Source organism: Dicentrarchus labrax, unplaced genomic scaffold, assembly GCF_905237075.1.
Source record: "Dicentrarchus labrax unplaced genomic scaffold, dlabrax2021, whole genome shotgun sequence".
NCBI lineage: Eukaryota > Metazoa > Chordata > Actinopteri > Moronidae > Dicentrarchus > Dicentrarchus labrax.
Genome location: NW_026136701.1, coordinates 22,667,927 through 22,693,080, shown reverse-complemented (window position 1 = coordinate 22,693,080; position 25,154 = coordinate 22,667,927). Strand labels below are relative to the sequence as shown.

At 38.5% G+C, this 25,154-nt stretch overlaps 2 protein-coding genes across 4 annotated transcripts in view; one reads left to right on the top strand and one right to left on the bottom strand.

Moving 5' to 3' along the window:
• LOC127369419 (contactin-associated protein-like 4) overlaps positions 1 to 25,154 on the top strand; it is a 98,007-nt gene that overhangs the window by 15,245 nt on the left and 57,608 nt on the right. For both annotated transcript variants that reach the window (XM_051410800.1, XM_051410791.1), the window contains exons 2-3: positions 8,048 to 8,158; positions 23,383 to 23,576. In XM_051410800.1, the coding sequence (XP_051266760.1) occupies positions 8,048 to 8,158; positions 23,383 to 23,576 (305 nt within the window). The remainder of the gene's footprint in view (positions 1 to 8,047; positions 8,159 to 23,382; positions 23,577 to 25,154) is intronic.
• Positions 16,642 to 20,836, bottom strand: LOC127369543 (DNA polymerase III PolC-type-like). Of its 2 annotated transcripts, none has more exons than XM_051411018.1 (4): positions 20,500 to 20,836; positions 19,180 to 19,419; positions 18,986 to 19,037; positions 16,642 to 17,391 (listed from the first exon to the last, which is right to left on the bottom strand). In XM_051411018.1, the coding sequence occupies exons 3-4, from the start codon at positions 19,035 to 19,037 to the stop codon at positions 16,859 to 16,861; spliced, it is 585 nt and encodes a 194-aa protein (XP_051266978.1). In that variant the 5' UTR covers positions 19,180 to 19,419; positions 20,500 to 20,836; the 3' UTR covers positions 16,642 to 16,858. The 2 variants fall into 2 exon arrangements, with proteins under 2 accessions (XP_051266978.1, XP_051266987.1); XM_051411027.1 differs by having other exon boundaries at positions 20,653 to 20,836.

Sequence of the window (25,154 nt, the reverse complement as noted above, 5' to 3'; positions counted from 1 at the left end):
CAACATTGAACACTTGTTTTCTTTTAGCCATGAGCACAATCTTTGCATAAACTCAAAAGTATGTTACCTGTAGAAGAGATTGTAAGAAGTCTACTTTACCCGCAGATCAGTTGATTGCACAGGACAGAAGGTTTGTAATATGCTGTTCTGGCATCCATATTTTCTGCATTCTAACTCCCTCAAGCAGAGTCCCCAGTGTCCCATTCAATGTAGTGTCTCACTTTTGAAATAAATTAATTTTGCTAAGCTGTGTGGATGATATATGAATATCTATGTGCTTTTTGAGTGACAGCAGCAAATTACCTTTTTTTTCTACGGTGTGTGATGTGTTGATATTTTCAATTAAGAGGCAAATAAATTCAAATCATTTACTTAGCTGGTGAATTATTAGATATTTTTTGAAACATATCTCCTCCTGGAGCCATTAGTACAAGTAGTGTAGCCTGCAGCATTCCCTCTAAGTCTGCATAATGCTGGCGTTATGATTGACGGTGAATGAACTGAACCCCGGTGAAAGTCTTGTTTCTCAGCAGCTTCTTTCAACCCTCCGTGTGTGTGTGTGTGTGTGTGTGTGTGTGTGTGTGTTTTTTTTGTGAGTTAAACCTGGTAGTTTAAAGATGAAGAGATTTTTAAATGCTGCCTTTGCTCGTCACTGTTTTGATCAGTTCATTTGGTTGATGTCTGTTTCCCACACAGCCACCCACATCTCTGCTCAGTGTGACGAGCCTCAATGAGGAGGCTGGCTGATTGTTCTATCCTTTCAGAGGCAGCTAATGCAGAGAGCTGTATGCATTAGGATGCTGCTTGTGTGGGCTGTTCACTGTACATATGCATTAATGTGCATTTATGAGCCATGGGAAGCTGACAGATCTTTTGATACCAAAGAGAAAAGCTTTGACTCCTCTGCAGAGGGCCTTTTTCACTGCATAAAAATAACCTTTTCATCACGCTCCTTAAAGGTTGGGACACACACATTGCAGTTGCTTGGCCGATTATAGTAATTATTGAGGTGTCATGAGTGATGGACCAAGGCTGTTCCAGTGTGGGTCAGTTGGTGTTAAAATGATACAGTGTGTGGTTTTTAAAGAGACACCAATTTTTAGCTTGAACAAACCCGCTTTGCACATTCATAGAATGCATTCAAAACCTCGGTCACACTCACCTGAGCTGGATTTCAAAGATGGATGGTTTGAACTGCTAGCTTAGCAAGACTTCAGCAGACGTGTTCAGTGAGACACTGCCTAGAGTACGACCAGTCAAATTACAGAGGTTATAGATTTGTTTTGGTCAACAAGGCTAAATTACTCAATTTTCTTTGGAAAAAGGCAAACAATTACTGCTGCTGTTACTCCTAAAAACAGTTTAACATTTTGGGGAGAATCCATACAAAAATCAGTGAGTGAAAACAGCCATAAAAGATCGGTTTTATACAATCTGTTGATTTATGAGCTTTAGAGGTGCTGCTAGTTAGTTTTTGTCACCTTTACACGGAGCCAGGCGAGCTGTTATCAGTCTTTCTGCTTAGCTAAGCTAACCAGCTGCTGACTATAACTCCATATTTACCATAGTGTGAAAGAGGTATTGACCACCTCTGTATTTCCCAAAATGTCAACAAAATGTTAAAGATTTTAATTGTTTGTTGTCTGATTAATTTTTTTTTTTTAACATGTTTTATATTTACAGCTGGAATTTGGATTATAAAGGAATGCTTTTCATAACTGTCAAAAACTGAGGGTAAAACACTGAAAACAGTCTTTATTCGAGGGGGCTCCTGGTAATTAGATGATTTATGTTTAGACTGTGGTATCCTAAGATATGTAAAATCATTCCTCGATTGTTACACATGAGAATAAACTGCATTAAATGACTGGGTGAGGTCTTGGTTGCAGGTTGCAGTTATGGTAGGTGCCATATGCTGGTGTGAAGCCTGATCAGATTCTCTCATTCTGTGCTATTAATTATGTGTCAAAGCAATGCTAATTAAACTAGGAGAGGAGAACTCCTGCCATGTCCTTACCTTCAGGGTATTAGTTAGCACAGTACGCTGCTCCGCATTTCAATTAATCAATTAACAAGTCGGGCCACAGGCAGCTTTAGAACAGATACTTGCTCCTGTTGAATAATTCAGCAGTTTTAATCAGCTGGTTCTATCTATCACAGCCAGAATATAAATCTAACATGGTATATAAATTAAATAAAAACATGTATGGCTGTTATTTCTGGTTTAGTTTACAGCTGTTACATGTTGTCACAGATTATTTAATGAGGTCATTATTTTTGTTTTTCAGATTTTTTGAAAAATTAGATTTTGACGTGATGGATTTGTGGCAAGTGGGAACAAACCGAACACTTTTAAGACTCAGTCGAACCATTGCAAAATTTTACAAGGAAATTAATTAATTTCGATGAAATTGCCGTGATCGGTCACGAGTCACAAGTTCATCTTTGGTGAAGCAAACCAACAGCAAGCCGTTTTGATAGTGTTGATTTCTGTGGGAACAGAGAGTTTGAGACTCCAAAGTGGAGTCTTGGAGGCTTATTAACTGTGTTGCACCTTTACAGTGTATAAACCTGTTGGAGTATAAACTGCTACACAGAAAATGGAAATGGTTACAGACAGTTATGAGACAGGAGTCAGTCATAAGAATGTGTCTTTCTGAATAAACTCTGTGAACGTTTTGTTCCATTAGCAATCAAGTTGGCAGTTCATAAGCTAAGTAATTACTGAGTAATTACAGTATGGAGCTCAGAGAACCTTATGACTGAAACAGCTAGCATGTATGTGGTTATCTTTAAGTCACCAAGCTTATATAAACCCCTATTTTGCGAGGACGTGCAGATAAACTTTGCTGTGCCACTTTAGTGTTTTCTCTGTATTATAAATATAAATTGAATTTTTGGGGGTTTTGGACTATAAATTGAACAAAAGTTATGTCAAGCCATTCACCCATTAACTTGGGTTGGAAATTTTTAGAGCTATTTTTCACTGTTTTCCAACATGTTTAAACTAATGTTTTAATTGATTAACTGTAGGCCTAAAAATAATTGGTAATGAAAATAACCAAGAAGACATGCACATTGTATCTGACAGCTATAAAGAAGTAAATAGCCGCCCTAGTTACAGTAATGGATGCCCTTGCTCTCTGCACAGACTCATGTTGTGATTGTGAATTTATACAATTCGTTCCTTTTATTAGGATCTTGACTAATGTCAGTTGAACTCAAAAGTTGAAGTCAACTTTTTCAGACACGCCATTGTGCTACATCAAGTTACACGACACAACATTGTTTATGTATTTCTTCGCTACTTCCAGGCTGGATCTCTTCAGGTCAAACTGGAAGTAGAACTTGGGCGGATTAGTGAAATGGACATTGACATTTTTTACTTGAGGATGATTGTTAGTCCTCCGAAGCAAAAACAACCATCGCTGCAGCCTCATTATCCTGCTTACTGCTACATGCTCTGAATGGCTAAATAAGTCGGCTCGGCTCATACTGAGAAGCACTGAACTCTGGGTATGCGGGGCTTATAGAGCTCTGAAGTGCAGGACCTTCTGTTTACTGCTGTTTGTTGAGGTGATGGATGGAGCTCATCGGTATTCAGGGTCTCCAGCTCTGTCATGGACTCTTTGCTATTCAGCAGAACAGTACAGAAGTGGACAATACAGGTGAATGAGCCATGGTCTCCCTCTCTGTCTCTCCTATGCCAAGTATTAGTCTGCCTATCATGTGGTGATTAATTGTGCTTGACAGTGCCAAGGCCTCGGCACTTCAGAGATTTAAAAAAAAGAAAATCTTTTGAGACTTTTTACTGCTGTCAGATTCACAGTTTATTCACCCTGAATGATAATACTGACACTGTGTGTGGATGGATGGGCTGCAGGAGAGATTTGACTCTTTCTCTTCCTCTAAATCCTCCTCAGGTACCAGAAACGATTAAACATTCATTTGATGGGAGGTTATTTTATTGAGATGAAAACCCATATCCCATCACTCAAACGTCGATATCACGGTCGGTGAAATTCTGCAATACACTGGTACTTCCCTTTTATTTTTTCACCCGAGGAAGAAACAGCGTCGTATTTTGGCCCAGTATTATATCAGTTAATACAGTTATTCTCTACCACATTAGATTTAAGACTGAATCACTTCAAGTCTTATCTCAACTCAGCTGCCTCTGTCCTCAATCACCCCTGGTCCCATATTTTCCTCCTGTAGTGTTCTTATCTTGAAGCAAATGGAATTATTATAGAATTATTTGTCTTTTCTGTAAGTGCGTTAAAGCTCCGAGATCTTGACCTCCCCTTACCGTTGGCTGAACAAATGTCAAATTTTTTTCAAATGTTAACCTGAATCCGTAAAATATAAATGTCACAGGACAACTGTTTTTTTTCCAAATTTACCCTCCATAAGACGTAGATGCTGACAGAAAGAGAAAGGCGTGTTTGTTTTCATGCTGAGGAGGTGCAGTAGTTTAATATTCAGGAAAGCTCTCTGTTCTACACAGCTGGGGTCAGTGTTGAGGTTCAGTGGCTGCAGAGTCCAGCAGGTATTCAACATTTAGCTCCATTTTCCTCTGAGCTGTCTGTGTTTGTGCTCCACTGGTCACACTGTCAGGAACGTCCACTCTTAAATGCCAAAGCTGCTCCGAGGAAAACTTGGCCCGGTGTTTTTAAACTCCTCTGCTCTCTCTCTTCTCTCTCTCAGTCTGTTGAGTGTTACCTCAGCGAGGCTGTGCTCTCACCACACATTATCTCCTCAGGGATTACAGCACTCGGTATTGGAGAGCCGTCCCTCTCATTTCACCTCTTCAGACTACTGTAATTCACCTGCTTTTTCACAGTGAGGGCTCCCCCACCACCCACAGTAACAAGTGTCTGTCAGGCCAATGCCTGCGGGTATATCGACTATCAGGAGGAGCTTCAAGGGACCAGAGAGCTGGAGGGCTCCTGATGATTGTTGAGTAGCTAGACCGCATTTAAATCAGTGGAATTAAATATGTATGAAGCTCAAAACCACTATTACTACCAACAGAAAAATTGAAGATTGACTCTAATGTGGTGGTGAAACTTGTTTGATTTGTCCCTTCTGGGCTACTGTAGAAACGTTGCGGTTCAACTCAGCGGACACTATGGAAGGATAAATGTCTGTAGATAAAATGTAAGGTAAAAAAACACAATGATTCCTATATCCAAGTGGTTATACACCAATGAAAACATACCTATGAATATTATTTTCCATTTCTGCCAATTGACCCTCCTAAATGTTGGACACACTGGACCTTTAAAGGCACTAAGGCTGGAGATATACTTGTTTTTAACTACGTGTTTGAGTGTTGGTTATTATAAAGCAACCATATCTCCTGTTTAACTGTAGCATTTAATATCAATAAATCATTACCAGGTACACTTGGATGAAAATAGAATCAATAGGGTTTGGAAGTTCATTTAATATTATTACTGTTTAAATTACAGTTATATAATGACTACTCCTACTATAATCCTAAAAGTATCACAGTTAATTTTCAAAATAGCATATGTAGTCCTCTGCATTAAATACTGTTTTAAAATCTCTGTCTCTTAAGATGCAGTGTTATTCCCCTTTAAAGTGGAAAGTGAAGTCATCAGGCTGTGGAGGATTTGAGAGGCAGATGAAGACCTTGTGTTGTTGAGATGAAGTACACTGATGATTACAGAATAATCAAAGCTAAAGCCTCGTTGCCTGAGTTGTGGGCTGGGATCGGACTGCAGCGTGAATCATAGTAATTGGCTCTTGTCTCAGAGGTGGAGAACAACATCCATTAACTGAGGGGCTTTAGGTGGAGGCCGCGCTAGTCTGGCTTTAGCTTACAGTTTGGAGCTGAAGAGGAGCGCCATGAATATTTACTACACTGATGTTCACAAATCTCTGTGTGTGGGATACCTTTGCACTTTAACTGCATTTCTACTGTTCAGTTTACTGTTTCTCCCCACATACATTATTTAGTTATGTAAATACAGCTGCAGTGCATCATTATACAATAAAAGCTATAGCCTAATTTTCTTGTAAGCTCCCTTGCTTCACCCTCCCCTTCCAAGCGCGAATGAGAAACTACAGTTGTGTCAAGATACGCCCTATCTAGAGCCAGTGTTTGGTTTGTCCATTGCTAGAAACATGGCGGACTCAACGCCTGTGGTGTCTGTATATATACAAAGTTTTCAGGTGATTATAAAATAATGAAAGCATAGTTATTTATATTATATATATATATGCATTTATTTTATATATTTGTGCCGAAACATAAAATGATGCCTCCTGTTTACAAAACTCTGCCCATTCTTTATTTCTCAAGAGCTGTCACTTTCACTTTATATGATGTATTTTTGTTTCTTTTTTTTTTACTTTAGTGTAGTTCTGCTTTGTGTTAAGATGCAGAATAAAGTGAAGGGGGTGCTGTAGGATAGGGACAGAAGATGTGCTCTGTGGAGAGATAAGCCAATTAAAAGGATGATTATTGCACATTATGTAAAGTATTTGACGTTTTTATTGCAGCCGATCAACCATTGAAGTGTAAAACATTTTGCTTCTGACAACGCTGATTCGTCTCCATCAGTATCCAGCCTGTAATGAGCCAGTCAGCATGCCTTTCATCTTCACAACATGACATGATTACAACATTCATTTATCCATCTCGGGAGAATTAAACCATTTATTCATCCAACTGGACATTATTACACCGTTCATTCATCTAATATAGTGCCATTACAGCTGAACAGACCTGTTTCCACCTGGGGAACATTAAACCTGCTTTTCAGTGATTAGACTTTACTCTGCCACTCGTATTAATGTCCACAGACTCAATAGGAGTGATGATCAACCTCTGGTCATTTGAATATGTCATAAATCTGGTTTAGGTCTTTTGATTCAAAAGTATTACATCATCTACAGTGGATAGATGCTGAAAGTTAAAAGTAACTCAGCATTTTTTATTTTGTGCTGATCATTTTGAGATGCAAGGCTTTCACCTCTCAGCATCAGCTCCTGTCCTGCTGTTTTTAACATTTCAACAGTTTTTCACTCAGGCTAAAAGATGGAGACTTATCCAACTCCAGCTGCGTCTGATATTTTGATATCCCGAGTGTGGTTTTTACTATTGATCTCTGCTCTCTGAACCACTCAGCTATCTTTTTCGCTCTGGAGAAGAGTTTGGACGCTTCTTTGTAGCTATTTTTTTTATGATTTTGAACCACAAAGCTAGTTATACTCATGCTGAGAGAGGAGACATTCCTGTCTCAACCTGCTGATGTGAAATGTTTTCTGTTCATTGAGAGACTTGAGTGGAATGTCAACATTAAACCTGCAGCTCAATGACAAAACTCCACTCCTCTTCAGCTGCTCAATGGTGTTTATTGAGGCTAAAAAATGTGATCCTCATGCCCAGTTACTTCTGGTATTTTGCTTTTCTGAACTCAAAGTGCTGAATCACTCAAGATAAGTGTTGTTCTGTTTAACCATCTGCACTATTGTGAGCCTCTGGAAAGATGAATGGATGTTAGGTGAAAACTTTCTAAAACTTTACTCTTATTACTCTTACTTAGGCCACAAGACTGCATGTCAATTGTCAGCTGTAATAGGGATATTAAAAATAATATTCATCATCATGTTTGTGTGTGTGATCCTATCATGTATCTAATGATATGATGGTTATTTGCTGATGATTACTTTGGACAAAAACAAATCACTGAGCAGTCTAATAGTCATGTTATAGACATTTGTTTGTAATAAAAATCAACATTTGTAGTGTCTCAACAAGATCAGCTGCAGTGCAATATTTGATTCATTTTGCAGCAACACTATACTAAGCCAATCATAAAGAGGGCAAAGGTCAGAGGCACGGTTATAGTTACAGCAGGAAAGAGGATCCTTGAACCTAAAAACCAGCATATGTTATAGGAAATTGAACAGCCACTAAAGGTGTTATTAAATGATTCAATGCCATCTTGTTTGCTCAAACTGCAACTCTGCTCTAACCTTGTATGTTTTTTTCTGCTTTGTGATTGGTTGACAGAGGTGTGCGACAGCACGCTGGTGTCCAATCTGCCGCCATCGTCCTTCAGAAGCTCCTCCCAGCTGTCCAGCAGTCACGCGCCAGGCTTTGCCAAACTGAACAGGAGAGAAGGTGAGGAAGAGTTTCTGCTGCTGAGAGTGACTAATGAATGACAGATAGATGTTGTGTTGGATGAGTAAGACCTAAACACTGGATCTGACAAGAAACGCACGGCATGATTTGGTTGAATATCAGACGACATTGTCAAGACTGAACTCGCTGACACTGACTCGCTCATTGCAGAAGTGTAGCTGGTTTACGGGTACAAACTGTTGCTAATATTGACAAGTATTATTTGCAATAAGCTTGTGTGTCGAGCTTGTGTAGAGATTTCTTCAGGATTATTGGTCAATGGAGACTGAAGTGGGCATTTTGAATGTCACCAAAACTAAAGCCTCCAGGAAGTTATGAGTTTGGTCCTGTGTGTGTCCATGTGTGTATCTGTCTGCAGATAATCTTGCATACTACTGGACCAATGAGCCTCATATTTTTTGTGCACATTTATGACTGTATGGTTAAGGACCTGTTGTGGTTGTGGTATTTCACAATTTTGCTCTTAACTGGCCAGTATGGGCCACAAGTGATCAACAACTGTTAGGCCAGGTGTTGTGGCTCTATATTTTGACATCCATAGAAAAGTCATCTTGAACTGGAGCATCAATTCCATACCTGATATGTTATGATCGACTAAAGTTAGGCCTTATATGAGATGGATAAATCATACCCCCATCTTTACTGCAGGAGCTGGAGGTCAACATCCGCTGGTAAACAAATATTTGTGTATTGAGAGATGTCAACTCCAACTAGCTTAATTCTGAATAGATTTTCAAGATTTTTTCAAGACATAATCAGCTTTATGCCAAAACATTAACCTTCTGAAGAGCCACAACTTCCACTGGGACCTGCAGGCTCCAATTTATTAATAGGCAACATCAAGTGTAAATCATTTATAATCTCACCTTTATGAGTCTAGATTTATACATCTATTATTTTATTATAAAGCCGCCTGTTTGCTTGTAATGTTCTAAATAAATAACATGATGTTCTGAATGAATAACAATGTTTAAATTAAGACGTTTGAACTCATTGTCTTGTCTATTGTTTCCTTATTCAATGTATACACTTAGGCAAACCCACAACATACGGTTACAATGCCACTACACTATTCTGTGCATCTTAAAGAAAGCTGAGACTATGCTATACAAAAACAGAAATCTCAGCTGGTTACATCTGGCAGCTGTGGTGGCTTTGCAGTAGGTGTTTCACCATCTGTTGCCTGAAGGAGATCTGCAGTCTCCTGAGTGCACTCTTGTAGTCGTTACTTATTTGCTGACTTTAACATATGTTTTGTTTTCTGTTGCTGTCAGTTTTATTAGGTATTTTTTTATGGCTTTATTCAATAGCTGACAGTGAAGAAAGACAGGAAACACAACAAAATAAAGAAAAAATTGTCTGCGGTTGGTGATGTTGCAGTTATGTGGAAGGAACCTAGTCCACCAGGATGCCTTGAAACTTGTTGTTTTTTGTTCGGTTTGTCTGCCTTTGAAAGATATTTGAAAGATTTATCATTTTCCATTTCCACTTTCAGCCAGGGAATAGCAGGCATTCTTGCTGCTGCTTCAGGGTATTATGCATACGACTAAATGTGGATTAAAGGTTATCCCAATTATCCCTGGGATCCTTTTGTCTACATCAAATGTTACTGTTTCTCTGCAGCAGTTGAGATCAGTGCAAGAGAGACTTTGTTTAAGCTCGGGACACAAGGCACAAAACCAAACAAACAGGAAAGTTTTCACAAAGGCTAACAGACGACTCACCAGTGAATAGTTTAGAGGGAGACAGAGGATCAGAATAATGTCTGAGAGACACGACAAAAGGAAAGAGAGAACAAGCAATAGCTGCTTTGTCTCGTCTTTATTCTCTATTGATGCTGTATGTGTTGCCTGAAGGATAAATGTGAATGTTGTTTGTTCATCCAACATGAAAACCCAGCAGGGAGTCCTATGCTGGATGCTGATGTGAGGCTTTGACAAAATGATGATCATGGTTTGTTGTGGAGCTTTCTGCAGGGAACGAGCATCACCCGCCTTATCCGGACATCAAAGCTCAGAATCAGCTGGGAGGGTGAGATGGGTTTAATCTGGATCTAAATGATTTCCACCACCTGGGGAAGCTAAAGGAGGCAGAGCACTGCTCAGTCCTCAGTTAGTTTGATCGTCAAGTTCAAGCACATTGTTTCTGCTGCTAAATGCTATCATTCTGCTGTTTTAGTTTGCTGATCTGCACATGAACAACCAGGCTCTCAAAAGCTGCTTTTTATTACATATTTAATGTACTTTTTGCCATCTTCTATTAAATAAATTAAACAAGCAAGATTATTTAAAAATGCATTTCCTTTTTAATGTTTTTAAAGGAGTGACATCACTGACTTTTTACTGACTGATTTGTGGATCAAGTGCACAATTTTGGTATTTTTGTTAGGTAGGCTATATGGTACAGACTTTTTTCTGGACATATTCTTTGTGGGTTATGATGCTTACATGCTACACTTATTAATGATTATCTGTGATGTAAATAGTGATGCTTGTAGTGACCAACCAACTGAGAGAAGTGAAGTTTATTTATGTAGCACATTTAAAACAACTAGAGTTGACCAAAGTGCTGTACAAATGAAAGTGCACTGCACATCAATAGCAGATATAGGACATTGAAAAGGGACATAAATAACACCAATAAATAATGAAAAGAACTATATGTATAAATATAAGGCAATAACAAATATGGACACACATGTAAAACAGAGACAGAACAAGACTTGTAAGAACAATGTAAAATAAAAGATTAAAAAGACTAAATACAAACAGTATTTGACAGGTAGCCAGTGCAGAGATACAACATCCTGTTAGACATAATAAAGCTTGCTCTGGTCGCATTTTGGTTAGATTTAGGCAAAAACTACTTGGTTAGATTCAGGTAAAGGCTGTACCTGACAAAATCAACACTTATTTTTGGTTTTACACAGGACACAAACAGCACTCTGCTGGATAAAAGTATTTTGTTTGAGCCATCCATCCACCCACCCCACCTCCTACCAAACATGGACTTTGTTGCTCTTTATACTACTGCTGGTACTGCGCCTTCAAGCCAAGTATGCACCTTTCATGTCCAGGTAATGGAAAAACATGACACTGACATGATATCCTCTAGTGGGCCGGCGGGTCTATTACACAGTCTTGTTAGACTGGGCTGATTCAACGTGGTGGGCCTCTAGTCAGCAGTACCCTTTATAGCCATATCTGTGCTGGCATATTTTCCAACTTGCAGTAGTTGGTTGATTGGATGTACTCCATCAGACTGCCTGTGCAAAGATTTAACAGACTTGCTCTCATTAATAATAATAATGTCAATATGAGAAAATACAGGGATTAGGAGTTGGAGTGTAATGAATGACCGAGCTACTGCTGATAACATCCTAACCCTAACTGTATTTTTCAAATCTAGTTCTAGTTGTTGGCAGATTAGAAGAGCTGTTTGTGTCACATTTCCTCCCCAGCTGTGTTAAGGGTGCAAGCTGACACAATTCCAGCTGTTTGCTGAGAAAATCGATGAATAAATGAACATCTCCATCTCATTTCCATCTCCCGCTGCTGCCGCTAACTCTGCCTCCTCCAGTTGTTCTCAGAGGAGCGGCTTTGCTTTCAGTTCATTTACTCACTAAATGAACAGATTATCAAAGCCCTGAAATACCACCGACAAGATAAATAAAGGTATTTTATACATGGGGCTTATCATCCTAGATTTTCTAACATCCCATTCTAATCGTAACAATGGGCTGTGATTAAAATCGTATCATTTATTTCACTGTGGTGGTTGATGTACAAGCAGGCGATGGATCTTTTGTCCTCAGACACTATAAAACCACACTGATTTTGTCTCAGACTTTAAACTGATGTAGCTGCTGACACTGGAGCCTGCTGCATAATACTGTGGGTGGATAAAGACCTCTAATTATACTATTATAAACTAAACTTTATCATTATCTGCAGCATCAAAGCGCATTTAACAAGTTTGACATGAACTGGTGCAGCAGGTGCGAACTGATTGAAACAAATTATGGTATTTTGTCATATCATATATTACATTTACATTAGAGTGACATTATGTAGTGAAGGTTAGTGGCGGCCACTGGCAGTGATGCATTAGTTGAATGTGTACATTGTTTTTGTAACATGGTAAACACCAACAGTGATGGTAGTATACTTTAAAGTCCTGGCACTAACGGGAAGGTTGAATTATTGTAACTGCACTGGCAGATACTTTCAAGAGAATATATCTGTAGATTCTCAGTCTTCCAGGCGATGTCTACAAGTGGACTCAATTGGTTCTAAAGCAAGTTGTCTTTTGACTATTAGATATGAGGAAATAAGACATTAATGAGTCAAATTCAGACAAAAGCAGTGGTAAAAAAAATTACTGAGTAGTTATTTATTGCTCTAATTTTCTGCCCTGAAACGTAAGGGCACAAGGTCAGGAAGACAAAAATATACATATGGAGTCCATCCCCCACCCGCATTCACACACATGCACGAGCCCAACGCCCACTCTACCTTACCCCTATCTTTAATGGATGTTAACTCACTCCTACTATCCTATCTTGCTTAACATAAAGCAGAGTTGTTGTTTCCTCCATCTGGCAATGGCTTTTCTGTAATTATAGCCAGTTAGGCTTCTTTGTTGAGACCTATGGTGTGCTTAACAGATTATGACAAGTTATGACGTGCTAAACAGATAATGGTTTTGGCTGAAATGTCCACAAATTCTCTCTTTGAGGTTCCTTTTTCTTTTATCACACAGCAGTGATGAATGTGTTTGTGTGGCACAAAGCTTGCATGGAAATACACACATGTTCTTTTTAATGCATGGCAGTTGCTTTTGAAAGGTGACACGCTCAATATTTTGTGCATGCACATCATTTTTACATCTGGGCCCAGAATTGGTTGAAAAGCTCTGGCAGGCAGCTGATTGGAGATGAATGTCTCTTTCACCAAGAACCTACAGGATGAATGACTCACTATTTTGGTCTCCACGCCGCTCTCTTTTGATCCTCAATCTGTTTTATTCTTCATTTTCATTTTCCATTTTCACTTTTTATCTTTCATTTCTCCCGCAGACTCTTTTTATTCTACTTCCTTTTTTCCATCCGTGTGTCTTCCTTGTTTTAAATGTATCATCTTTTAAATTGTCTTCTGTGCTTCTGTACAGACTGTGTTCTATTGTTATCAGAACTTTCACTCCATCTGCAGTCATATTTTCGTTGGTAAGAACTAATTAACCAGCTCTGTCTTCTTGCCAAATGTTAATAGCGGTCTTCGTGTTTAAACATTTTCTTTTTCAACACTGACAATTATCACTGATGCCGCTGCAATTATGCTGGAATAGACTTTAAAAGGAATTATTGTGTCACAGTAATCACTTTCTAAATGAATGAGATTTAAAAGTGGAATTAAACTTTAATTGGAACCTGTTCTGGTTGTGTGTATGGATTGAAAACTAATCAAGTATTGATTTATGTGTGTGTTCCGTGTATGCTTTAAAGTTCCAATGCTACACTTGAGTGGAAATGTTTTGTACTTTGCTTGCAGGAGACATTTGGTGTTTTTCAGCCTCCTGCAGCATCGGGCCCATTAGGCTCTCTGTCCGTCTGACATGTTATCGGGCTGCTGAAATTACCATCCAGGCTTGCTATTCTCATGCAAATCATGAGCTCTCACTCCAGACCTACAATAAATAGTCTGACTGTTACCTGTCTCTCTTCTATTCCTATCAGCAACCTGTCTGTCCATAGAACTGCCTGTTCTCTTTTCTACCTGTCTCTCACTATAATGGCTCGCCTCTTCCTCTGCCTGTCCTGGCTTTTCCATTCTGCTTGACTCTTCATTTTACTCATGTCTCTCTCTTTGTATGTCCCTGTCCGTCCTCTGTGCCTGTCAGGTGGAATATCGGTGCATTATTAATGATTCAGCAGGCCTTTCTTTACTTATCCATCCATCTGTTCCTTATAGTGAAGCTGCTGTCCAGAGCGGACTCACGTCAAGCTTGGTTTCGCTTCAACAGTGAGGCAGAAGGAGAGCCGTGCAGCCTGACCGGCTCTCATCCTCACCTGTTACATACACTACCTGTGCTGCTCTAATAACAAGAGAGGGACAAATTGAGTTGGTTTCAGGTGTCAGAGTTCTTACAGGAGAAGTGGATTCCTGAAGTATCGGGGATGAAGATAGCACCTCTAGTTTGGTTATATTTATATAATAATAGTTTTTTACTTTGTTAAACAGAATTGGTGCTATATTTTCAAGATAAATTGAAAATATACCTTATACCACATTATATATTATCATACAGACAAATTATTTGACTATTGGAGTTTTATTTTATTTTACTGGTCCATAATTTTGCCATTATAATTAGATGTTTTTGTACATTTTATGAAAAGTAATGTAATTTGGTATTAATTATAGGGCAATTAGTGACATTGCCCAATTAGACCACTTAAGATACATTACTTAATTGCTAGTGTTCCCTAGAGGGATCTTTAAGAGTGCACAGCTGATCAGCTGAACATGCAATACTGAGAAATTTGTCTTTGGGAAACCATATAATTATGATTTCCCTACCTCAATGCATCAACTTTCCAGAAAAATAGCAATTTTTATGTCAGCTGATGTGTGTTGGACTTGAAGGTCGATTTATATTCTTGTGTCACTGTGCCTTTGGTTAAATTGTTAACTATGCTATTCATAAATCTCCACCAGCATTAGAAACTTTTCTGGGAGAACACAACCTCCAAGTGGACCACTAGTAATTCTTGTGGTCTCAGTGTGATGATTACATTTTTAAGGAGGTGTATACTAGCCATTGTGTAGCCTACAGTTCTCACAGTTCAACGTACAGACAACAGGGCAAAGGACCCAAATGTAGACACACTGGCAGTTGAATTACAGTACAGTACTTTAAGTGGTCAGCAGGTTTATGGTTGGCAAGGGGACAATATGAAATAGTAAATAAAGTCTGACATGGTAAAAGCTGGAAGGCGGGTCACAGACAGGCTGGAAGTCTTTAAATACACTCTCGCAGTGGGCAACAGTTTTTGCAAAACAGGGAACAGACAGAAGACATAAAGACATGGCTCAACACACTGGCAGCACAGAAAAGTCAACAGAGGGGAGAAGGAAACAACAGCTGGTATACAGAGATTTAATGACGGAATGAAGCACAGGTGTGTTTCAATTAGGAAATGACGGACAGGTGTGCAGATGACTCTGAGGGCATCTGGTGGGCAGGTGGGGAATAACAAGATCTAGAGAGATCCATAATAGATCCATGACCTGGGGGGGAAGAAAGGATGATTTTGAAAATAAATAGGGGAGAAAGGCAGACAGAGCAGGTATCATAATGACAGCATTATGACGTAATAACCCCCATAATAAACAAGTATAGATCCGGCTTCAGTAGCTAAAAGCATTTGCCTTCCTTTTTTTGCTACACTTATTTATGATAAACATATATTTTTTAAATTAACCTGTGTGGTAAAGTCAGGTTGACTGTAACAGTTTAGAAAATACAGCTCTCCAATGGTTTTGGGGTCAGAAAAGTTGACTCACAAGAATTTGACAGCTGCTTGTAAGTTTCTGTTTGCTAGTTCAGCAAAGCAACTCCAGACCAATGACCCAGTAGCACCACTTACATGTCAGATATGATGTTATTGCTGTAATTTGTATAAAGGCTTGATAATAAAGCCTTCTGCAACAGTATGACTAATTTCACAAATAAAAAATGAGAATTCATAAGTGATAAATGGGCAATAATGAGCTTTACATTGTCATTGGCAACTGTTTCCCTGATTAGTAAAGCATCAGCATAGGAGAGCATTGGGGAGATCTTGTGCCGTTCTAATTGGTTGGAAGACAGCAGTGATGTCACACTCCCGGCTGTGGATTAAGTGGAACTACTTTTCTCAGTGGATGGTTAGAATTGGTTCCTTGACAGACACGGGAGGGGAAAGAAACGAGGGAGATCTCTTTGATTTAAAGTGACAGCCGTGACAGGAAGTGTTCAGACCATCAGCCATCAGTTCACTTGTGCTTTAATTATATCTGACAGGGTGGACACAGTAAATCTTTGTAACGCCTCTTGGTCTCTTAGTCGTTTCCCTCTGATCTTTTTCTCTTTTCTTCCCCAGTCTAATCTTCATGAGTAAAGGTCAGAGTGTCTGCTATTGCCGGTTCTTCTGTCACTGGACATGTCTGTTAGTCAAGTGCTTATTAACTTTGGCCTTTAGCTCTTTAAAGATCAGGCTCCACCAGCTACCAGGCGGACACTCATGCATTTTCACTGCTAAAAAAAGGGAATACGGAAACTGTTATTTTACATTTGCACTACCCACATTCAAGGTGAGGAGAAACTAGTATGAGTTCGCCACATAAATAAAGGGATAAGATAATTATAATCAAAATACCAAACTTGGAAAAAATCTTCAAGGTGAAGCAGGTAATGAAAAGTTGTCTAGAAGAATTAAATCAAAGTTTAATGGTTGTGTTTTACTGAATGACAAAAGAGGACAACACTAATATACAGCATTATACAGAATGAACATTACATATCTGTGAGTTTGAATTTTTACCCGTAATTTGTTTCTGAAAGTCCAAAATATTAGGGAATATGATGAGAACAAAACAAAACAGCCAGATTGACTCTTTGTTTTTTTCTGTAGTTTTTTTAAAACACTTTGGACATCTTGAAGGTAGATCTTGCGATTTCAGTTCTTCTACTCCATATGTTGAACAGCTTCTGCAGCACCTTGGCCTTCTCTAAAGCGTCATGGGCGTCATAGGAATTTTTTAGAAAACAGAGGGCCAAGGACATCAGAGAGTGTTTGTGGAGATTAGTAAAGCATTTCCTGCTTAGCAGTAAGGTATCCAGAAACTCATACACCACCTTATCGAACTCATCCTCAAGGTAGAACTCTTGCAGCACTCTGGTGAGCACACGTGCATCAAACCTTTTTGCATTGTGGGCCGCCAGCACCACTGGGCTGCCGAAGGAGCCAAGGTATTCAATAAAGGAGGTGAGAGCTTCTTCAAGAGGGATAGTGTCTATCTCAGTCTCATTGCGAAACAGGATGTCATAACTGACAGTGAAACCTGTGACTTCTGCGGCTTTCTTAGAGATGGGGCAGCGGGGGACGGTGAAGACGTCAAAGACATCATTTCCACAGGTGGCAGACAACTGGATGATGTCACAGCCGTTGTCTGAAAGTTGAGATGGGGTGGATAAAGGGGAATAAGAAAATATAAATAAATGTAAGTTACAATATTGAAATATTATAAAACCTTTGTATTTTTGTCAGCAATTGTGAAGAAGGTGTAAGTATACTTCTTTTTCTTCTACCTTTCCGCACCTTAAAAGCTCCCTAATTACTACCTTATAGCTCATTTGTTTAATCCAAAAACTGAAGTGTAAAAATATCAAGTTGTGGTTTTATGATGGGTTATGTGCTGGACTGTTTAGCTAGCTATCTATTTCCCTAGTTTCCATTCTTCGTGCTAAGCTAAGCGAACTAAACAAACTGTAGCTTTAAATTTACAGGACAAACTAGAGGACGGCATCAATCTTCTCATGTAACTCTCAGCAAGAAACCAAATAAGCGTGTGTGTGTGTGTCAAAACCACAGATTCACATTCTCAGATGCTTCAAAGATTCCACACCCCGTCCTTTGACAGGAAGGGTAATTATAAAACAACCAGGGCTGGAACCAATTTTTTTTTTTTTCCATTATTGATTAATCTGATACTTTTTACTCTCAATTTGTTGATTTATCATTTGGTCTGAAAATATATAAAAATCTTGCCAAGCTCTGGAAGGGGTCTGTAGTCAACATTTTGTCTTCTGTGTATAATCTGTATGATAATTAAATCTGTCTAGTAGCAGAGGCATCCTGTGCCTGACACAGGATGAACATCTCTGATGCTTTGTGGTTAAGCGCAGACACATTCTGAGTCATAATCAAAGTCTGACAATGAGTATAATTTTTTATTAAATTATTAAATAATGACGCTGGCTAATATCAGTTGTATTTTTAGGTAGCCATACTGGTGAAAAAATAAAAATAAAAATAAAACATTACAGACCCTTTTATCTAGGAAGTTAGTTTGTTAGTTGATTGAAAGACAATTATGTACTTTTTTCTACACTTGTTCAAAAACATTAGTTACTTTGGAGATTCAGATTTTTAATTTAAAAAGAACAACAACATATAAATCAAATATATGAAGATGTGAATGAATTGTGATTTATTATTATGGATTAAACTAAACTGAGGTATATAAAACCTGAAATTAGCCCCATCTTTACCAACATTACTGATGCTCACACATTAATACATCACTAATCACAGTCCATTTATATACATTATCTGGAAATTATTCTGAATTCTGCTTAATGAGCACCTTTACTATTTATTTATTTTTAATATTTTATTTAATATTTTCAGTATTTAAGTATTTTATGTTAATGTAATTTTACTTACGTTAGAACAGAGTATTTTTTACAGTGATAATGGTACTTTTGCTAAAGTATAAGTACTTCTTCCAACACTGGTCAAAAGTAATTGAGTATAAATATAAAATACATTTTTAGAACATAATTAATAAATTATAAAACATTCTTAGGAATGAAGGAAATAGGATGTGGCTGAAAGCTCTGAAAAAACTCCATAAAAAGGTGCCCATTATATAATCGACTACTATAAAATGGTAAATGAATCATATTGTGATTAGTATTTAATATTTTTATATTAATTACAAGTATTTAAAAGCAGACAAACAGATTTAAAGCTGTTGTTACCTAATCCAGTGGTCTCCAGGTCAAAGAAAACGATGGGCATATAATCAGACATCTGTAAGATTTAAAGAGATATACATTTGAACATGAGCTGATACCATTCTCCATGTCTGATGTCTGACAACAAATACAAGTTAAAGTACAGTTCTTTTGAACATAGCTGATAAACTGAGAAATGTACAAAAAAAATACCTTACCGTGGACAGTTTGATGTGGTATTAGCTGAATCGTTTGACAGATGTGAAGACAGCTGTAACAACCTCAGATATCTTCAAGTACTAACGCCTCTGTCAATCAACTGTTACTCTACTTTCATTTCCATTTCGGTGGAAGACAAACATGAGGTGTTTCTTCTTATGAGTCACCTTCCTCAGTTGTGCTCGTTGTGCTCGTTGTGCTTGTAATCTGTGTGTCTTTGCCTCAATCGACTTCCAATTCTGAAATGGAAATTGGAAAATGGAAAATGGAAATTGGAAATTGGAATATTCGTCCTTTTAATTGTTTTTATGCCTCCATGCTGGCGACAGTTGTGGCCGTAGGCATTATGTTTTCAGGTTGTCCACCCATCTGTCTCATTCTTGTGATATAATGTACAAATATCACAGCTGGTCAGACGATGTATTGGTGACACTTTTGATTCAAAGGTCATTGTGACCTCAAAATCGTTTTTTATCCATAATTTAAGAATGAACAGGCTGTTTCCAGATTTCAAACACACCACATGTCAACTAGGATGACACAATGAGTTATATGATAACTAGCACAATGTGGGCTTTTTATCTTTCCAACTGATTCCATTTAATTTCCCATTAAGCCAAAAGATACATATTTTACACCTTATATTTACTCATGTATTCACCGTCTGGACAGACATGGATATAAACTGAAACTTGGCTGGTTGGCAGAGGCATTCAACCACAGGGCGGTAATTCTACTTCCTTCTTAAACTTGAAAACAGAAAAGCAAATGCATTGCCAAGGCTTGTTTCATTTGAACAAGGAAGTTGAGAGCTGAAAACAGCGGCAGCTCTTCTTTAAAGTAGAAGTTGCGCTTTTTAATGGTGAGGAGACACGCCTAACTTGTAACTGCCTTCACCCGGACGCCTACCCTGCTCACTCTAGTGCAGCACCTGACCGAATAGCGATAGAGTCAAATACTACACTAGCCACGTCCGTTCACGGCAGCTCTCCTCTCATCAATCTTGGCACTTGGTAGTTGCTAGGATTATTTTTAGTGGCTGGTACAGAAAGCCCAAAGGGTCTGTTTAATTTTACTTTGGATAGAGTAACCTGTTAGAACCTTCAAGATGTTGAACACACTACCTAATAACTATTGCCTGTAGAGAAAAACATAAATCCAATGTCCACAATTTATTCTATAACTGCAGTTGTTATATTTATTGCAAGATAGCATACAGCTTAAATTGATTCAAAATTGATTATTCATATCCACTGAATAATATATATATTATTCAGTGGATATATTATCTGATATTAAAAAGAATTTCAATTGCAAACCCTGATGAGAAGGCTGTAGCTGAGAGGTTAAATGTCCAGTTTGAAGAGAGAGAGGGAAGGGGGTGTACATCCGATACAGTCCTTCCTAGCCTGCTGTATTGTTGGTTGCTGTTGAAACTCCAGACTTTGTCCAAAGTCCAAAAAGTCTCTAACCAGTTCAGTGTCTGATGGCAGGGTGAACAAAAGGGTAATCCTTGGAAATCAATTGGAATCCTGAAGCCGTGTGGAAATGGTTAATCCTCCTCTGCTCGACTCTTTCTGCAATGTTGGGCTGTTCATTTGCTCCGTCTCTTGAATTAAAGTTTTCTCACCGCATGTGTCCTGTTTGTGCTGTACAACTTCCCCTTTTGCTCCTCACTAGTGTGTTGTTGTAATATATGCCTTTTCAGCTAGTGACTCAACATTTCAACATGATTTGCTCTCTCTTGACCTTACTTTCCATAGTTCTAACTTACTGTTATGCATTCATACTCATTAATAATCAAAACAATCAGTTACAATCAAATAATCCTGTTTCCTTTCATTATTATATATTTCATGTTGTAATATAGAATCCACTTCAATCATTATACAGTTTTTGGTTATTATAATCTATGTGCATTGCGTAATTCAGATGGAAAGTCCCTAATGTTCCACTGTAGGTACGATAGAAAGTCCTTTGATTTTCACCGTTCTGCTGGTTTTAGCGGATCAGGGATCTCAACTTTCTTGACAGTGCCCTATGGTCGTCAGTAATATCGCCATAGAGTGGATGCTCTGGAGCTTAGCTCTCAGGGGCCATGTGGCGTTCCAGCTGAAGAAAAACCCTTCTAGCTAATTTATCTTGTAGGTAATGCAGTTCAGTTTCCAATTCAGCAGTGTGTTGCAAGGCAATTCACGTTGCATTTTCTGCAGGAAATAGTTTCAGAAGGCTTCTTGCTGCCACAACAAAAAGCCAACAGAATGGTAACATGAGGACAAGCCACATTTACACTGTTTGTTGTCTGTTTGTTCTTTTAATGCTTTCCAAGAGCTCGTCCACTCCCAGTGTTTGTGTGTGTGCAGTCTCTCCTCCTCTCTCGTCCTCTGAATTAATAGTCTTGTATGTTTTTGCAGTTCCCTCTTTATCTGTGTGTGTGTGTGTGTGTGTGTGTGTGTGCTCAGTGGGACACCGGTCAGTAGCCTCCTCCTTCAAAATCGTCCATCTGGCGTTTGAGCTCTGAGGTGTCGCTTTGGCCTGACAAAGCACTTTACAACACACACACACACACACACACACACACACACACACACACACACACACACACACACACACACACACACATATACATTCTGGCTCCTTCTTTATCTTGTAGCAGTTGTCTCTGTATCTAAAAACAAAGACAAATTTAATGACTATGAGCTTGTATTCGGCTTATCAATAACACCACAGAGTTTATTACAGTGTTTTTGGATAAGACACTTTGTCACTTGCATAATGTGCAACTAGGCAATTCAAAACATAGGAAATGCTACCAGCCTATTGGGAAAAAATACAGCTTTTTCTAAAAACTTATCAGCATATTTCACCAAACCCCCTTTTATTTTCTCAGTCTATTGACCTAGAATGCAATTGATCAATATGTTACAATGCTGCTCTTTATTGGTGATATTTAACATGGGAAAGGGTACAACTACTGTAAAACTAATCAATGCTTGGCACTACATCCTCCTATTGATGATATTCTATACAGCAAAGGATCCAGATTTGCAAACAAACTGTAAAACTAATCAAAAGATCATGCCACATCCTCCCTGCAATGCTCTATTTGGGAAAGTACGCAGATGGTCTGGCATTCTGTGCAAAGAATCAATGCACCGCAGTCTCTCATTAATGAGTATTTGTTTTGAAAATGTAATTTGGTGCTACACAATTATGTATACTGTAAAAATGATTTGTCATGAACTAAATCTTATGAAACATTTCAGCTATGAGGTCAAAGAAGATGCTAGTATAGGATCTCGCCATGAGGACGTTGTAGAAAATGTTTCACTGTTTGAAATTGTGAGAAAGTTTCTTATCTTTCTTGAAATCTTCATGAGCATGTTATAGCATGCTGACGTGAACAGTTTGTTGTCTTGTTCCTATTTGTGTGCTTTAGTAATACATACAGCCTTATTCATTGTTCTGTTTAATTACAGATGTTACTTTTCTAAAACTATTATTTTATATGTATTATCTTTGTATTAATTATAAATGTTCTGTGTGAGTAGCAAGGCGGGGGGGCTACATTGTATCCCAGCATGCAATCCTTTATTGTATAATGATTACGGGTTAGAAGTCATAAAGGTGCATTGTTGTGTGCTGAGAAAGTCAGTAAAAAAGGAAGTGCGTCAGTCAGAACAGCTTTGCATTATCTCAAAGGAAAACTAATCTCAGTCCAAAGACAAATGTCAAACCTGCATGAAAAGCTGTGGAGGCTGCAGGTTTAGAAATTAAGTTTCATTCTGTTGAATGTCTTCTTTTGATTTATGAAGACAAATAGACTCCATCATGTATTGTGTCTAAAATGGCTATTAGAGAACATTTTGTGTAATACGCAGCAGTAAGTTTGATTCCCTGCGTTAAAAAACTCCTGCAGTGTCTTGGAATAAAATCAATCATTTAACACAATAAGAGAAATACAGACACTGTGTTCAATTATTGCACTGAAATGGGTTTAGATGGTTGTATGTGTTTCTCAAAAATGTGCTTCTTTTTTGCCTCTGACAACAAAATGTGATTTTATGTGAGACTTAAAGGTCAAGCAATTTATTCCCCCCCCACACACACACACTGGTGACTAAAAGGCTTATTACATATTTTACCTTGTAGGCTGAAATGTAATAAATCAACCCTTTCTTTAATTTTCTCTCTCCCTGCAGGAGCTGGAGGTTGGTCCCCTGTCACCTCAGACAGGTATCAGTGGTTGGAGGTCGACCTGGGCGAGCGCACCAAGATCACTGCCGTCGCTACTCAGGGCCGCTACGGCAGCTCTGATTGGCTGACGTCGTACCTGCTGATGTTCAGCGACACGGGACACAACTGGAAACAGTACAGACAGGAGGACAGTATAGGGGTGAGTCCATACTGCAGTAAACAGTATCAAAACAGTTTATTGTAACAAATAGTATAACAGAGAGAACAGTGATACTGATGTTAATCTGTAAGTCTGATCATTGCAGCCAGTGTTGTTGGATACAGCACTAGCAGGGCATCAAGTGGGCGCTCATGCAGAAAACAGCACAGTCGAGTGCCTAAATTAAAAAAGTTAAACTTCTCTGGTGAACAAACATGCTTTTCTTGTTGGAAGCCTCTGCTTGAGAGCCTCTGATGTGCCAAAGCAGTTGTTTTCTTGAAATCTATGAAAATTGTTTTTTTCACTCAGTTGTCTGTCTAAACACAGTCTAATATGGGTGTTGTTCAACAATTAGACTAGCATAGACTGTGCCAAATAGTGCAATGATGTAAAATAAAGTAAAGTTTCTTTATATGCTCGTAAATCACAAATTTCACATCAAATTATCGTTGGCATTCAAAACAGGTGGCACGAGACAATGACAAATAAACACGAGAATGATGTTTCGAATGTATTTAACAAGTACTTAAAACAATTTCAAATAAACATATGTACTACAGTATAATGACTTTCCCTGGAGATATATTTACAGTATTTCTCTGACACACAATTCTCACATTCTCAACTTTTTCTGACAAGCAGCATGTAGCTATGTTTTAATTTACATCCATCCCTATGTTTTCTGCCACCTATCTGGGGCTGGGTTGCAGTGGCACCACCTTAAGTACTGTTGGACTAGTGCATAAAGAGTCCTGTATACAGTATCAGGTAATAGATGTGAAAATGAACACTGCTCAGGTTCATTACAGCTCATTTTCCTGGGCAACCACAGTCATATTTACAGTGGGTATGGTGTTTAGCAGTGCTGGTCTGCAGGGATCAGTCCATCCTGAGGAGATAATCAGAGTCATCAGGAGCCTTTGACTCTACATTAATAATGGATGAACCAATGAAAGATCTCTGCTGACTGTGCGGACCTGTTGCCAAAACACTTAAGCTGCTGTTGATGGACACAGAGCAGGACAGAGAGGCAGCCGAGCGTCACTTTCCTGAATGAGGCCAGGCGGTGCAGCCTGAAGCACTACAATCAATGAGGAAAAATTCCAGTGTGTCCACTGAACCAATATGAGGTGCTTGTACGCACCACATTTCAAGAATAGTATGGAGTCATAAGAAATGGAAGACAGATGTATACAGTACGTTTTGCTTGATGCCTTTTATTGCACGTTTAGTTTTATTAGATATTAAAGGAACAGTTGAAACCAAAATGTAAAGATATCAATTTGCTATTTATTGTGTGTCATGTGTTGAATTTGTTGTTGTACAGCACATGTTGTACAGGCTAAACAATCAAGATATACAGTAACATGCTGAGCACTAAGCTTTAGAGGTGCTGATTGGACGGAGCCAGGCTAGCTGCTTTTACCAATTTACAGTCCTTATACTAGGCTAAGTTACCCAGCTACTGGCAGCAGTTTACCATACAGTCATAAGAGTAGCATCAGTCCTTTCATCTAACTCTCAGCAAGAGAGCAAAACATATTCCTCAAAACATCAAACTTTTCATCTGCATCTTGT